This window comes from Lutra lutra, chromosome 15, assembly GCF_902655055.1.
Source record: "Lutra lutra chromosome 15, mLutLut1.2, whole genome shotgun sequence".
In the NCBI taxonomy this organism is placed as follows: Eukaryota; Metazoa; Chordata; class Mammalia; order Carnivora; family Mustelidae; genus Lutra; species Lutra lutra.
In genome coordinates this window covers 68,857,381-68,872,096 of record NC_062292.1, presented here as the reverse complement: position 1 = coordinate 68,872,096, position 14,716 = coordinate 68,857,381, and the positions used below count along the sequence as shown (strand labels likewise).

Genomic DNA, 14,716 nt, shown 5'->3' with positions numbered 1-14,716 from the left:
GGAGGCGCTGCCGCCTCGGACGAGGGTCCCAGGCCGCGTCCGCGCGCGTGTCCGCGGGATGCTCGCGGCCGGTTTCTGCCCGGTCCGGACGACTGCGCAACCCAGTACCCCAGGGCGCTGTAAAACCCCGTGCCAGCCCCCGGTCGCCAAGTCCTCGCCCCCGTGTGCGCGGCCCCCAGAGGCGGCCCCCCCCAGCCGGCCCAGCTGCCGGACGCGCCGTCCCCACCCTCCGGCCGGTGGCTGGGAAAGTGGATCGGGCTGCTGTTCTCGGAGCCCCGGAGCCGGGGCGGAGCGGGGCGGCGGCTCCCACGATCCCAAGGCCGTGCACCTGCCTCCTCCTCCTCCCCTGCCCCACCTGAGGGCTTGGGAACAAAGGCGCTTTGTACCGGCCGCAACCACCTCATCTCTTGGACTTCGGGAATGGGGCCGCGTGGGCCCCCAGCCCGGAGAGAAGGTGCGGGGCGGAAAGGGGCAGGCGCCGGCCCGCAGGTGGGCACGAGCTCACCACTGAGGCTCAGTAAGGGGTCGGGGGATCCCAGGAGGCGACCTGTCCCTTCCACTCGCGCTATCCCTGGGTGGGCAAAAGGGGCGATAAGCTAAGGTGGCGCGGGACGGGCTCCGCGGACCCCGCCGCGCCGCACCTCTTCCTCTTTGTGGCCGAAGGCCGTGTGCCCCGGTTTCAATCTTCCAGTCTAAAGTAATAAGGCTTCCTACCTGCCCGGTACTAGCGCAGACGCGAAAGACGCGACCTCCCCCGAGACGGACTCCCAGATAGTGGACTGCGCCGCCCGTGCCGCCCCCTCGCGACGCCGTGCAGCCCCAGGGGTAGCGTGGCGAGCCTGACGTGCGCCTCGGTGCACAGCGGGTTAACAAGAGTCGGCTTTGAGTGGGGAGGCGGGGGCGCGCCCCCATTGGTGGAAAGTTACCGGGGGCGTGGCCTGCGAGTCTCGGCGCCCCACCCCCAGTTCCGCACCCCCCACCCCCCCCACCTCCACTTTGTACCTTTCTCGCCGCGGCAGCGAAGCGGGCCGGGACCGGCCGGACCAGACCAGAGCGGACCCCGGGGGCGATGCGGCTGCTGCCCCTGCTGCGGACTGTCCTCTGGGCCGCGCTCCTCAGCTCCGCGCTGCGAGGGGGCTCCGGCCTCCGCCACGCCGTCTACTGGAACTCCAGTAACCCCAGGTAGTCGGGCCGAACCCGGCGACGGCGGCCCGGGCCTGCGCGCTCCCGCGCCGGGCGCGCACCCCACTCTCGCTCTGTGCGCGGCGCCGCCTGCGCCCGGCCGCGCGCCGGGGCTCCTTTGTTTGAGCCGGCGGGGGAGGGGGAGGGGAGGGGCGAGGCGCGCCCGGGGCTCCCCCCGCCCGCACGTGTTGGGGGGCGGGCGGAGGACCCCAGCTCCGGAGGCGGGCGGTGGGATCTCGGAGCCGGGTGCCGGGGAGCCCCCAGGCCGGCGCTCCGAGCCCCGCCCCCTCGCTTCTCCCTTCCTGGCGGCTGTGCCCCCCCACCTCTGGCCCGAGCTGGGGCGGGCGTTCTGGAGAGCGAGGGAGGGGGCTTCGCTCCGGCGAAAGAGCGAGGTTTACTCTCCTGCTCCCTTGGCCTCCTGCGCTCATTTACTATCTCTGCGTTCATCTCCGTCATTCTGGGCCCTTCTATTTCTGTCCAGTCTCAGCCCTGCCCTTCCAGCGGAATCACCTTCGGGCAAGTCGTTTGACTCCCTAACCTCAGTTATCTCATCTGTAAAATGGGCTAATAACACCTGGCACCCTGGGAAATCAGGCGGGCTGACCGAAGTCACGTGTGCGAAAGGAGTGCAGGCTGTGCAGATACAAATTATTTCTTTCTCCCCAGCCTTTGAACCTCAGTATTTTTTGACTGTTTTCATTTTCCTCCCCAGTTCTCCCTGTCTGTCTGCTTTCTCCATCTGTTTGCCTTTCTGATTTTCTACTTGAGACAATCTGTGACTCTGTTCATTTGTTCACTCCCCAACAGTTGTTACGCAGGACGTGTGCTAGGATCCTGGCTACAGGCAGATAAGACCTCTGCTTCAGCCTCTGGGAGCCCAGAGACCCCCGGGGAGGGCGGGCATCAAGACAGGTCCTTGGGATGCCGGCACCACGTGATAAGAGCTATTGTCCTCCCAGTTCCGAAGCCCCCTCTCTGTTCCAGACCAGTGCCTCTGAATCACTCAGAGAACTTGTTAGAAATTCAGCTTCCTAGCCCCCAACCCTGAGGTTTCTGGCTCAGCCGTCCAGTCTGCAGGTATCTGTTGAGCATGGAAGCAGGACACTTTCCCAGGCGTGGAAGACGCTGTGCAGCAAATCACAGCGAGGCCCAGCTTGGGTTCAGTCAGTCTCAGCTGAGCCCAGGAATCAGCATTTCTGACAAGCCCCCAGACGCAGCTGGTCCTTAGACCACTCAATGAGGGATAGTTAGAGGCCTTTCATCCAGTGTAGAGTGCTGTCCGGCCGCCTGCCCCCGGCCCTGTCTCCTGTCCCGGCCCCCACAGGCAGCTCCCAAGAGGTAGGGAAGGGAGTCCAGAGTGGGCCAAAGGTGAGCTGATATCTGGAGGGGCCTCCCCCCATCTACTCCCTACCCCTTCCTTCCTTCCTACCATGGCCTTCTCCATATCGCACTGAGATCCGGAAGGCAGTCTTCCTCTCTCAGCCTGTCTGACACGGATTCTGTTGCTGGCGGCCATCTCTGCGGCCGTGACTGCGCTGCGGGCCCAGATATGTACCCCTCACCTCTGTGCCCCAGCGTCTTCCCGGCAGCCACACACCTGACATTCACCGAGTCCACGGGGCTGGGCCAGGCCCTGCGTCGGGCCCAGGGCTGGAGCAAGGGTCGCAGCTCCAGCCTGCGCTTAGGCGCGCGGAGTGGCCAGCTCAGACTTGAGCCGCACGGTCATGGGCCCTGCGGTCACTTCGGCCCCCTTCCCCTCTCCCACCCATTTCCTGACTCTGTCTCTTCGGAGCTGTCAGGCCGAGAGACTCAGGCCTTGCCAAGCTGCTCCCTCCCCAGTGGCTGGGGAAGAGGCCAGCCCGGGCCCCTGGGACCCTCACGGCCCTGGTGATCGGCACCACGTGCCTTCGGCCCACGCTGGCCTTCTGCCCGCAGGCTTCTTGGAGGAGACGCCGTGGTGGAGCTGGACCTCAACGATTACCTAGACATCTTCTGCCCGCACTACGAGGGGCCAGGGCCCCCTGACGGCCCCGAGACCTTTGCTTTATACATGGTGGACCGCCCAGGCTATGAGGCCTGCCAGGCCCAGGGCCCTGGCGCCTTCAAGCGCTGGGAGTGCGCCCTCCCCTTTGCTCCCTTTGGCCCCGTTCGGTTCTCTGAGAAGATTCAGCGCTTTACACCCTTCTCCCTTGGCTTCGAGTTCCTGCCCGGAGAAACCTACTATTACATCTGTGAGTGAGGGGGCCTCCCCGGCTGTCTGGGGGGCGGCGGGGGAGGAGGGGGGTGTCCTACCCCTGCCGCAGGTCCAGGCCAAGAGCCTGAGGTTGGGGGAAAGGAGGGGCCTGGGAGGGAAGGTGGGGAGACCCAAGTGTAATACTGAGTAGGGGGCCATCTGGGGGAGTGTGCAGAGAGGAGGAGATAGCAAGAGGAGCAAGGGGACATGATGTGGGACACGGCCGAGGCCTGGCACCAGGGTGTGGCCCAAAAGGAAGGGGAGGCTTTCCAGGGAAGCAGAGAAGAGGAATTGGAGGAGTCCGGAGGGGTCTGCGGCGAGGAAACCAGCCAGTGCTGACTTCTTCCTCCCTACCCCCCACCACCCAGCGGTTCCGGCTCCGGACAGTTCTGGCAAGTGCTTGAGGCTCCAGGTGTCCGTCTGCTGCAGGGAGAGCAGTAAGTGGCTTGGGGTGTGGGGAGCAGCCCTTCGGGCGTGTGTGGGGCCCTTGGAGTGAGGGAGGCCGCTGGGAGAGACTGGGAGCATCAGACCCTGAGGGGTCCAAGAGGGGCCTTTAGCTATGGCCTCTGCTCCCCCTGTACCTGTTTGGGAGCTTCCACTCCAGCCCTGTATGCTGGGCCAAGGAAAGGGCATCTCCAGCGCAGTATCCTTCAAGGCTTCCGCCGAACCGGTCCGGGCGTGAAGAGTCCAGGGCAGGGCCCAAAGGGGCTGCTGAGGCGGGGGTCCCTCAGCACTGCCCCTCCCTCCACAGAGTCGGAGTCCGCCCACCCTGTCGGAAGCCCTGGAGAGAGCGGCACCTCAGGGTGGCAAGGAGGAGGCGCTCTCAGCCCCCTCTGTCTCTTGCTGCTGTTGCTGCTTCCGATTCTGCGTCTCCTTCGAGTTCTCTGAGCCAAGCAGACCCCTCCTGCTACACCCCTGCCGCTGGAGCATCACACCAGCCAGACCAATGGAAGAGTGATAGGGAGGTCAGAGGGTCTGTGGTGTCCCTTCCAGGGGCTGGCCCCTTCCCACAGGCTGAGGAGTTGCCGCAGGGGTGCTGCACACGGCCCCAGGCGTCCTGGAGCCCAGGCAGGACAAACGCCGGGTCTCTGTCAGCTGCTTTGACGTTCTCATCCTGTCCCCCCAGAAAGGCTGGGATTTGGTGGGGCTGAATCCTTGAGTCTTTTGGGGCCAAGACCAAAGACCTGGGGACAGGTGGATTGCCAGACCAGGGCAAGGAGGAGGTCCTGGCCAGCCCACCTGCCGTCTGTGCCCAGCACCCTGGGGGCCTCTTCCCTGGGGCAGCGTTCTCCCCTCCCCAGGCGGTCACTCACTTGTCTTCTATGAAGACGGACTTGCTATGAGGTTGAATATCATGCCAGTTTGTATTTTTATAAGTGTCTGGACCGAACCCTCAATAAACCACCCGACTTTCCGTTGCTGTACCCCCACCCCCACCCTCGGGCTCCTTCCTTGACACGAGGACTCCCTGCGGCCTCTGCTCTGGCTTCACTTGGCCGGCCCTCCGTGCAGCTGGCACGCAGGCCGTCTTCCACTCCAGGCCGCGGGAGCGACCCTCTGGGCACTGTGAGGTAGGTGCCAGCGGCAGCTGTGGCGCTTGGACCCTCTCCCACCTCCCTAGCCGGCTTCCTCTGCTGCCAGGGGGCACAGGCTCCTGACAGCCCACCCACTTGGGGCACGGCCCAAGCCCCGGAGCACCAAGCAGGGCGCTGGGGCTTCTAGAGAGAGGGCACGCGAGTTTCAGAATGCCCGGGTCCCTGAGCTGGGCATCCCTCTCCCTCCCCAAGGGCAGTCTGGGCCACGCCTGGCCTAGAACTGGGAAGGTGGGGTCAGATCAAAGCCTCCTTCCCCAGCGGCTTCTTTGTTCTCCGCTTTTATAAGGAGGAGGGGGTGGGGCCGAGAAGGGAGGGCCCCCTCCGCTCTCAGCCCCACACTCTCTCCCACCTCTGGCAGGCGAGCCTCTGATCCCCGCCACCCCAAGCCCAAACGGAGCCCTCTTTCCGAACGGTGTCCTGGGTGGAGCCAGGGCGAGGGGGTGCCCCTTCCCCCGCAGCTGGGCTCCGCCCGCCCCGGTGCCCCGCAGCCTCCCCTGGCTCCGAGCCGCCCGCCTGGCACCGGGCCAGCGATCGATAGGTGGATGTTGTGATTAGCTCGGCCCGGCTGCGGCAGCGAGAGGCGGCGTGTGAACACGCGGGGGGCGGGCAGGGGCGGGGGGCGCCGGGGGGGGGGCGGGGGGCGGGAGACTGACAGACGCCGGAACTCCGGGCGTCGCGGGCCCCTCCCCCAGCCCTTCACACCCCGCTCCGATCCCGCTCGCAGGAGGGCTGGAGGGCGGCGCCGCGGGCGGGGCAGACGCCCGTCGCCCCCTCCCCCCATTCGAGGCCGCGTCCCGGGAACGCCACGTCTGGAGGGGCACGTGCCTGCGGCTGGGCTCGTCCGCGCGCTCCGCACCGCCCTGACCCCCCACCCCCGCTGCTTAGAGCACGGGCGGGGGCGTCGGTGCTGGAGGAGGAGCTCCGGCCCGGCTTCAGGACCTGGGTTCGAGTCGCGTCTCTCCTGACATCCAGGAGGGGGTCGGTCTGTCGCCGTGGAAACGGGGCCCTGCAGGCTTCCGCACCGTTCCCCTCCCCCAGCCGTCGGCGGGGCGCGCGGGGGCGACGGGCGACTAGCCCCTGCCCTCCACTGACGACGGTGCAGGTGTCACCCCGCGGCCAGCGGCCCCACACCCCCCTCGGCCCCCCAGCCGGTCGTCGCTGCCCAGTGTGCGGAGCAGGCGGGGGCGGGCACTCGGAGGGGGCCCTCGCCGGCCGCCCGCTCCCGGCAGGTGTCTGCGCGGACGCCTGGGCGGCTGGACTTTGACGACCCGCCCGCCCGCCTTTTTCTCATGCCTGGCCCTGCGCGTTCAGCCCAGCCAATCCCGGGGCGCGCCCTGTAGAGGGCCAGGTCTGCTCCCCGGGACCGAGGCAGGCTGAAGGTGCCGGGCGGCCTTCCGCGACTGGGCCCGAACCATGAGAAGGCCTCCAGGCGCGTTCCGGGGCGCGGTTCCAGGAGGCTGGGCAGGTCTATGAGTTTTGGGGCGGCACCGATCTCCCCTAAACTCAGCGGCGCTAGACGGCCCAGGGTGGGGCTCTCAATTCGCTGGGCCCGCCCTAGTCTCTCCCCAGCAGATGCGAAAACTGGTCATCTTTGCCGCATTCTGTCTCGTCGTCCCAAGAGCCTGGCAGCCTGTGCGGGTGACCCAGGTCCTGCCCCACACTTTGCAGAGTTGCAAATCACCCTTTCCCTAGAAGCTAAACCCTGAAGCTTTGGTCTTTCTATGTGACCCCTCCCTCTTTTCTTCTCTTTCCTTCCTTTGCTTATTCATTCATTCATCAACTCGTGAGCTCCAGCTCCGCCTGCTCTCAGCAGGCTACCGCAGCTGGGGTCGTCGGGGGGTTCCCAGCAGTGACGCACTTGGACAGGGCCGCTCCGGCTTCCAAACAGCCAGTTGAGCCCCGGGCCTGGGGCATGAGGTCATAATTGGTAATGCCCATTGGTTCAGGCCTGGAGGTGGGGAGGGGTCCCCATAGCAACACGAAGTAAGGGTGTGACGGCGTAACCTGGAGAGAGTGATCCTGCTTGAAGCTCCTGTGGCAGCTGGGGGAGGTGGGCGCAGGTTGGGCTGGGGGTGGGGAAGCTGGGGTGGAGCTCAGTTTCCCAGGTCCCCGCAGCCCTAGCCCAACCAAGCTCTTGTCATTCTTGAGGTCCTTTTCTCACTCCAAGTAATGGTCAGTGCCACTTACCCCAGGAAGGCTAGGGGAGGAGTCCTGGCAACAGCCTTGGGGTCCTGGGTGCCAAGCGGAATGCTAATTATGACGTCCTCCTGGTCGTCTGCATACTGTCTGCATCTCATTTGCATTCTCTTCATTTAAGGTCAAATTGAGCAGACATCTCCACATCCCCAGCCCTGTCGCTTGTCTGTATCCCGACTTTATCCTTTAGCAGCTCCATAATTTATCTCTCCTTTCCCCATTCCTTACCCCACCCCTCTTCTAGCCCCCAGTGTCTCCTCCAGTGGGAGGGGGCGCAGCCTTGCTGAAGCAGAAAGGAGAGGTCTGCCTCTCCCTCTGGATGTTTGTTGACAGATGGGGAGGGCTGGCCTGTACTGTCTAGAGATGAAATTGGCAAAGCACATAGTGGGGGGCGGTGCCCCGGGCGGGGTTGAGGGTCTCCAGGGCCAAATCACCCACATGCCTGGCAGGGTGCTGGAACGGAGGGATGCCTGCCCACCTGTCTGGTGCCAGGCCAGCTTCCTTCCTCCAATTAAATACTAATGAGGTGTCATTAACCCTTAGCTTGCCTGCCAGCCCTCAGGAGAAGCTCAGATTCGTGGTCTCCCACCGAACCAAGAGGGAGGCCCTTTGAAGAAGCTGAGAGGTAGTGGGGCCCTAGGGGTGGGAGCAGCAGGCCCTGGTCGTCCTGTGTGCTTCAAGGGTCTCTAGACATGGGTGTCCCCCCCTGCCCCGTCTGAGAGCACCTCTTCCTCTGTGTATCAATCCAACAATTATTTGAATCAGCTTACCTATTCCTACTAACTCAACACCAGGCTGCGTACAGGGGTAAGCATTTGCATCAGACAAGATCCTTTCCCCTAAGGAATCTGCAGATTACTCGGGAAGGCAGAGTGGCCAGCAAATGATTATAATGCCAAGTGCAAAGGCTACTCTAGAGCTACGTAGAAAGTTCTGTGGGGGCACACGCTATCGGAGGAGACTTGCGCTTGAAGGACAAAGTTGAGGGCAGGGAGGGGTGCGCAGACCGGGTAGTGCCTGTGCGTGTGGCTCAGTGTGGGCCTGTGGTCAGGCTGTGTTTGCGCCCCCATCTGTATGTATGTGTGAATGTGTATGGGTGAGACAGCACTCACACATACATACAGATGGGGGATCTCGCTTTGTCTGGAGTCCCTTCTCCTGAACACACACTGTGGTTTTATTACAGATCAATGTTTGCCGTGAGGCTCTGTGCAGATTAGCCTGGACCTGCCCAGCCCAGGGGAGAGAAGTAGAGAGAACGGCTCTCTGGGAAGGGGTGGGCAGGCACCGGCTCCACTTGGGGGCCCAGACTCTTGGCTCCCCAGTTGGCAGCGGCTGGCCAAGGGAGGCAAAGAGCTGGGCCCCCAGCTGTGGCAGGGTGTGCCCAAGCCATAGTCCCCCTCTGGCCCTGGCTCCCTGGAGGAGACAATAAGGGGGTTTAGAGTCACCACTCCCCCCCCCAACTGGCCCCCTCCCCCAACCTGTTCTGTCTGCGGAGGAGCAGGCCAGCTCAGACCTGTCTGCTGGCTCTCTCCTGCAGGGAGCAGATCCTTTCCAGAGGACTCCGGAGGGCTGGGGAATGCCGGAGCCTACGAGGGAGGAGACCCACCCCGTATTCCACCCTGGCCCTTGGAGGCTCCCTCCAGGGGAGGGTTCCCCCCACCCACTCTAGGGAGCCACTTCTCTGTGTTTCGCCCAGACATAGCAATCGTGGCCAGGGAGCCTCTTAACCGTTAGGCAGAAGGTGGGGGCTAGAGTCCTGGCTATGAGGTGGGGCCGGGGGGGGGGGTAGCTACTCAGACCTCTGCCCGTCCCCTCTCCTTGAAGCCACAAGCTCAATCTTGGTGTCTTGGTGGCGGGAAAGGTAAGAGAGTCTGGATGCAGGCGAAGTATTAGGGCTTAGGAGACTGTGCAGTCTGCGGAGGTCAGAGACCCCACCGTCCACACTGTCAAGGATGGGGACTTCCTGGTTGGGGCTGAAACTGCCTCTTCCCTGAGTCCCATCTAACTGTTTCCTGCCCCATCCCACTCCCCAGACAGTGCCTCGGTGACAGCTGTATGGAGAAGCTTGGCGAGCAGGAGAAGGAATGGAAGAGTGAGTCCAGGGCTAGTCTCAGTGGGCAGACCTCAGGAGAGGACCCCTTCATAATAGTGGTGTTGGGGATGCCCTGCTGGCTCTGCCAGGGGAGGTGGAGGTGGGGCCTGTGACTTTCATGGTTGTGAGTTCAAGCCCCATGCTGGGTGTGGAGATTACTCAAAAATAAACTCTTTTAAAAAAATAAATGGGGGGCGCCTGGGTGGCTCAGTTGTTAAGTGTCTGCCTTCAGCTCAGGTCATGATCTCAGGGTCCTAGGATTTGAGCCCCGCATCGGGCTCCCTGCTCAGCGGGAGTCTGCTTCTCCCTCCCCCACTCCCCTTGTTTGTGTTCCCTCTCTCGCTGTCTCTGCCAAATAAACATAATCTTATAAATAAATAAATAAATAAATAAATAAATAAATAAATAAATAAATGGGGCACCTAGGTGGCTCAGTGGGTTGGGCGTCTGTCTTCAGCAGGGGTCAGCAAGGGTCATGGTCCGGGGATCCTGAGATGGAGCCTCGCAGCATCCACTGGGCTCCCTTCTCAGCAGGGAGCCTGTTTCTCTCTCTCCCTCTGCCCCTCCCCCCTACCGTATTCTCTCTCTCTCTCAAATAAATAAATAAAATCCTTAAAAATAAATAAATAAATAGGGGTGCCTTGTGGCTCAGTGGGTTAAGCCTCTGCCTTCAGCTCAGGTCATGATCTCAGGGTCCTGGGATTGAGCCCCGTATTGGGCTCTCTGCTCAGCGGGGACCCTGCTTCCCCCTCTCTCTCTGCCTGCCTCTCTGCCTACTTGTGATCTCTGTCTGTCAAATAAATGAATAAATAAATAAATAGCTAAAAGTAATGGTGAGGCCCGCATGAAATCATGGGTCCCAAGCACTGTGCCAAGTGCTTCCGGGACACGGGTCCTAATCTTATCACAGGCAGCTCCTGGAGAAGGTGCTGTTCTCCCTGCTTTACAGATGAGGAAGCAGTCACAAGTGCGGTGACCCGAAGAGCCAATGAGTGGTAGAACTAGAATTCAACCCCTAGCCCCTCCTGTCCCCACTAAGCCACACGACCTCCCTCTCGGCTTTTCTGGAAGCACGTTCAGAGGACCCACACGCACCTCTCACAGCAGCCTAGAGATGCCCCCACACTTCAGACCGGGCAGCTTGCGGGGTTCATTAGAGGAAGCAGGGCATGACGAGGACGGTGACAAGGGTTGGAGGCTCTCCCTGCCCCCCCTGCCCCCAACCAGCCCACTGAGCCTAGCATCCTGGTTTTCTGCGTCCTGGACACACAGTGGTGCGTGTGTCCCAGGGCAGGCGTGTGTGTGTGTGTGTGTGTGTGTGTGTGTGTGTGTGTGTGGCTCCACGACAACTCAGTGTCCATGACAACTCAGGACACTGCGCATCACACAGCCCTGTGGACAACACCCTCAGGAGAGTCGGCAGACACACGCATCGCCCTGGTCCTCGGCACTCGGGTCTCCACACCAGGACCCTCCCGACCACCAGCCCGCTGTGGGCCACTCACATGGGCCCCAGGGCAAGGTGCAGAGCCTGGGAACGGTTCCCATGTGGAGCAGGTGGCTGCCTCCCCCACGCACAGGCCTCCCTCTCGAAGGCCCCTTGTTTGTTTGTTCAATGAATTGTTTATCCGCGGCCCCCCTTCGCTGCTGGGCTCCCCTCCCCCAGGCCCCAGCCTCCATGATTTATTGAATACATCTCAGCTCTGTGCTTGCCACCCGATGTCCTGGGAGCCGCCTTGGGCCACAGGGCCTGAGTACTCCCTCTGTCCCCTACCTGGTCCGCTCCCTGCTTCCGCGGCCCCGAGACGGGTGGACCTGTGGCACCACGTTACAGGGCTCCCAAGGGTCTGAATTCTGTGTCCCTGGAGAAAGCATGGCAACCAGAGGAGCACTGGCGAGACTGAGGGCCAGAGGGAGAGGCAGGCAGAACCCGCAGGTAAGAGAGAAGAGGCCTGAGGCCCTAGAGGGAGGGCCGGCCCCATGGAGAGGACCCCCCCGCCGCCACCAGAGGCCCTCGATCTACAGACAGGTGTCCGTCCAGGCCCAGGCCTTAGATGCCACTGTCAGACCACGACCTGTGAGCCTATGGGGTGGTGAAATCAAGAATACATTTTATGGGTCTCAGCCACCTTCTTATTTTAAAGAAATTTTAAGACTAGAAGAGAAGAAAGATCTCAGAGCGCGTCCTCTGTAGTAAGGGTATGGTTTCATGACCATTACTGTTCTGGGTACATGTGAGCGTGTGTGTGTGCACACGTGTGTGTTCTCTGGGGAAATACACATCTTGGAGCGCCTGGGTGGCTCTGGTTAAGTGTCCGACTCATTTATTTATTTATTTATTTCACACAGAGAGAGGCACACAAAGCGGGAGCGGCAGGCAGAGGGAGAGGGAGAAGCAGCTCCCCACCGAGCAGGGAGCCCGATGCGGGGCTCAATCCCAGGACCCTGAGATCATGACCTGAGCCGAAGGCTGATGCCCAACCCATGGAGCCCCCCAGGGTCTGACTCTTGCTTTCAGCTCAGGTCATGACCTCAGGATTGTGGGATCAATCTCCAAATTGGGGTCTCTGCTCAGTGGGGGTTTGCTGGAGACTCTTTCTCCCTCTCCCTTTCACCTCCCCCGCTCGTGCTTGTTCTCACTCTCTCATAAAATGAATAAATAAAACTTTTAAAAAAATATATACATCTTGGGGCACCTGGATGGCTGAGTCTTTAAGCGTCTGCCTTCGGCTCAGGTCATGGTCTCAGGGTCCTGGGATCGAGCCCCGCATCGGGCTCCCTGCTCAGAAGGGAGCCTGCTTCCCCCTCTCTCTCTGCCTGCTTATGACCTCTGCCTGTTAAATAAACAAATACAATCTTTTAAATAAATAAATACATATGAACAAATAAACAAACATCTAACTGTGGGTCACGGTTGAGAAAAATTTGAGTGACAGCTCTACACAGAGGCCTAGAACCCACTGAGGACCCAGATGCCACAAAAAGAGGCCTAGGCTTCAGAGGAGACCCCAAGTGTGTAGACAGTGGCCGTGATCATACACCCAGAGACCCAGTCCCCAGAGAGGCCAAGAGCCCATGACTGGAGGCCTCCAGGCAGGCCTGCACACCACAGCTGTACTGGAGGGCCATACCCCATGTCACCCCACCTAGTCGAGCAGCTTGTGTGTGGCACAAAGGAGTCACCTGCGGAGCAGGTAAAGGGTGCCATCACCTCGAACTCCTTCACCAAGGTAGGCATACACACAGGGCCACCTCCTGCTGAAGGAAACAGCACAGAAGCACTACTTACAAAGAGAAGCACCCTAAAGACTGGGTCCACATAGAGGGTACTTATCCTAAAAAACACAAAAGCCCACATCAGTCAGAGACTGATTTGGCCAGAGGTCCGCACAGAGCACCGGATCCCATGGACAGGCCCTGGGCTCTATAGAGAGTGTCTCAGAGCTTAAAAACCCAACAGACCTGCTTAAATCCTAGGGAAAGGGCTCCAGAATCTAAGGAGAAGGGGTCAGTTATGGGGAGTGGGTATGGGGATTCTTGTTTCTAGACAGGAGTATCTAAGTCCTGTAGAAAAAGACTCACATCCATAAGTGGGACCCAGATTCTACAAAGAGGGATTTAAGGCTTCTAAAATGAAATCTGCGGGCGCCTGGGTGGGTCAGTGGGTTGAGCCTTTGCCTTTGGCTCACGTCATGATCTCAGGGTCCTGGGATCGAGCCCCACGTCGGGCTCTCTGCTTGGCGGGAAGCCTGCTTCCCCCTCTCTCTCTGCCTGCCTCTCTGCCTACTTGTGAGCTCTGTCAAATAAATAAATAAAATCTTAAAAAAATAAATAAAATGAAATCTGAACTCCTAGACCAAACCAGCAAGCTTCCATCCATACATAAATGGGCAGCCCCTCTGCCCACTGCGGGCCCTACAAAGAGAAGCCTCCCTTGGCTCCACAGGGAGCATGGGGGGTGGAGGGGGATGCTGGGACCTGGGGTACCTGAAGTAGGCATGTTAGCATCATTCGGGAGAAACAAATCTCCCTGGGGGTGCGGAGTCTGGGGAAAGAGAGAGCTGTTTGCAAAGTCCCCCATTCCCACCCCAAGAGGCCTAATTTATTTTCTGGCTCCCAAGAAGGGAGAGGAGATCTCCTGGGGTGGAGGGGAGCTGAGGGAGGATGGAGACTGCTTTTGCCTGGCAGAAGCTAGGCATGAAGCCCATGCCGGATGGCACTATCCCCCTACCCCCACTGCAGCCCCTGAGGCTGACTTGTGTGGGGACCCCTGCCCCGCCAAGAACCAGCAGATGGAGGGGATCAGCCTGTCTTCCCTCCTGAAGTAAAGGAGAAAAGAGCATCACAACAGTCTCTCCAGGCGCAGGTCGCTGGGGTGCGGACTGTGGGAACCTGGTCTGAGACCCGGTCACTCTCTGTCTGAGCCTCTCCAAGAGAGAAGAGATGACGGCTGGGCACCCCCTATGTCTGGATCCCAGACCCTTTCCCTCAACGTTTACTTCCCGGGCAAAGAAGGGACCTGAGGAGAGCAAGGAACCGTGGTTTTCTGGGTGCCCGTGGGCCTGTGAGCGCATCCCTGCGTGGGCACGGTCTGGGCTGTGCTCCCACGTGTCTGTGTGTCTGCGGATCTCTGGTGGTATGAGTGTCTGCCAGGGCATGTGTGTGTGTAAACGTCCGTGTCCAGGGCTGTATCTCTCTGTTCCCTGCCTCTGTTCTGGTGAATGTGTGTGTGCGACGTCTGTGCTTGGGCGTCACTGTGGGGACAATGTCAGAGAGAGCGTCCAGCAGTGAGCAAGCTGAGGGACGCCACTGTGGGCCCTTCCAGAACACGCACTAGGGACATTCTCAGGCCCAAGCCCCTCTCCCTCCTCCAAGACAAACAAGCTTCATGTGGCACTGGGGGCTTCGGGGTCGTGGCTGTCACGCCCTTGGTGCCCACTGCGGCTTCTCCGCCCTGCAGCCCAGCGGCCTCCTCGTTCACTCGGGAAGAAGGCCATGGACCCAGCGGAGGGCGGACTGCTCAGAAGGAAGGGTGGGAAGGGGCCTAGTTCTACTTATGAAGCCGTCCTGGATCCCCAGTTCTTTTCGAATCTCCCTCACCCCATCCCCAGGATGGATGTGCTCCCAGAAGATGGAGACCCCGGTCTCGGCCCCCCTAGTCCTTCTCCAGGGAGCTCGAGACTGGGCAGCAGAAGGCCGGGGACCCGCGCAAAAATTAAACCCAAGAGGGAGAGAGGAGGCGCGCGCCGGTCGTTTCCGACGGGGCAGCACGGTCCCCATCTCCCCAGCGCCGCGCGCTCCGGGCCCGAGCGGGGCGGGGCCCGGCCAGGCGGGAGCGCGCCTGGGGCGGGGCTTCGGGAGCGCGCCCGGAGGGCGGAGGGAAGGGCTGGGGGCGTGGCCTAAGGCTTGGGGGCC

General features: G+C 61.3%; 1 protein-coding gene across 1 annotated transcript; it reads left to right on the top strand.

Annotated features, from left to right (window-relative positions):
• Positions 1-56: 56 nt before the first annotated feature.
• On the top strand, positions 57-4,839 carry EFNA4 (ephrin A4). Its single transcript, XM_047705031.1, has 6 exons — positions 57-216; positions 252-454; positions 1,020-1,182; positions 3,118-3,413; positions 3,784-3,852; positions 4,167-4,839. The coding sequence occupies exons 1-6, from the start codon at positions 59-61 to the stop codon at positions 4,301-4,303; spliced, it is 1,026 nt and encodes a 341-aa protein (XP_047560987.1). The 5' UTR covers positions 57-58; the 3' UTR covers positions 4,304-4,839.
• The last annotated feature ends 9,877 nt before the right edge of the window (positions 4,840-14,716 follow it).

Coding starts and splice junctions, on each gene's coding strand:
- EFNA4 (XM_047705031.1), top strand. CDS start 59: ATGCTCGCGGCCGGTTTCTGCCCGGTCCGGACGACTGCGCAACCCAGT. Junction 455..1,019: donor GCCCCCAGCCCGGAGAGAAG/GTGCGGGGCGGA, acceptor TCGCCGCGGCAG/CGAAGCGGGCCGGGACCGGC. Junction 3,414..3,783: donor AGAAACCTACTATTACATCT/GTGAGTGAGGGG, acceptor CCCACCACCCAG/CGGTTCCGGCTCCGGACAGT.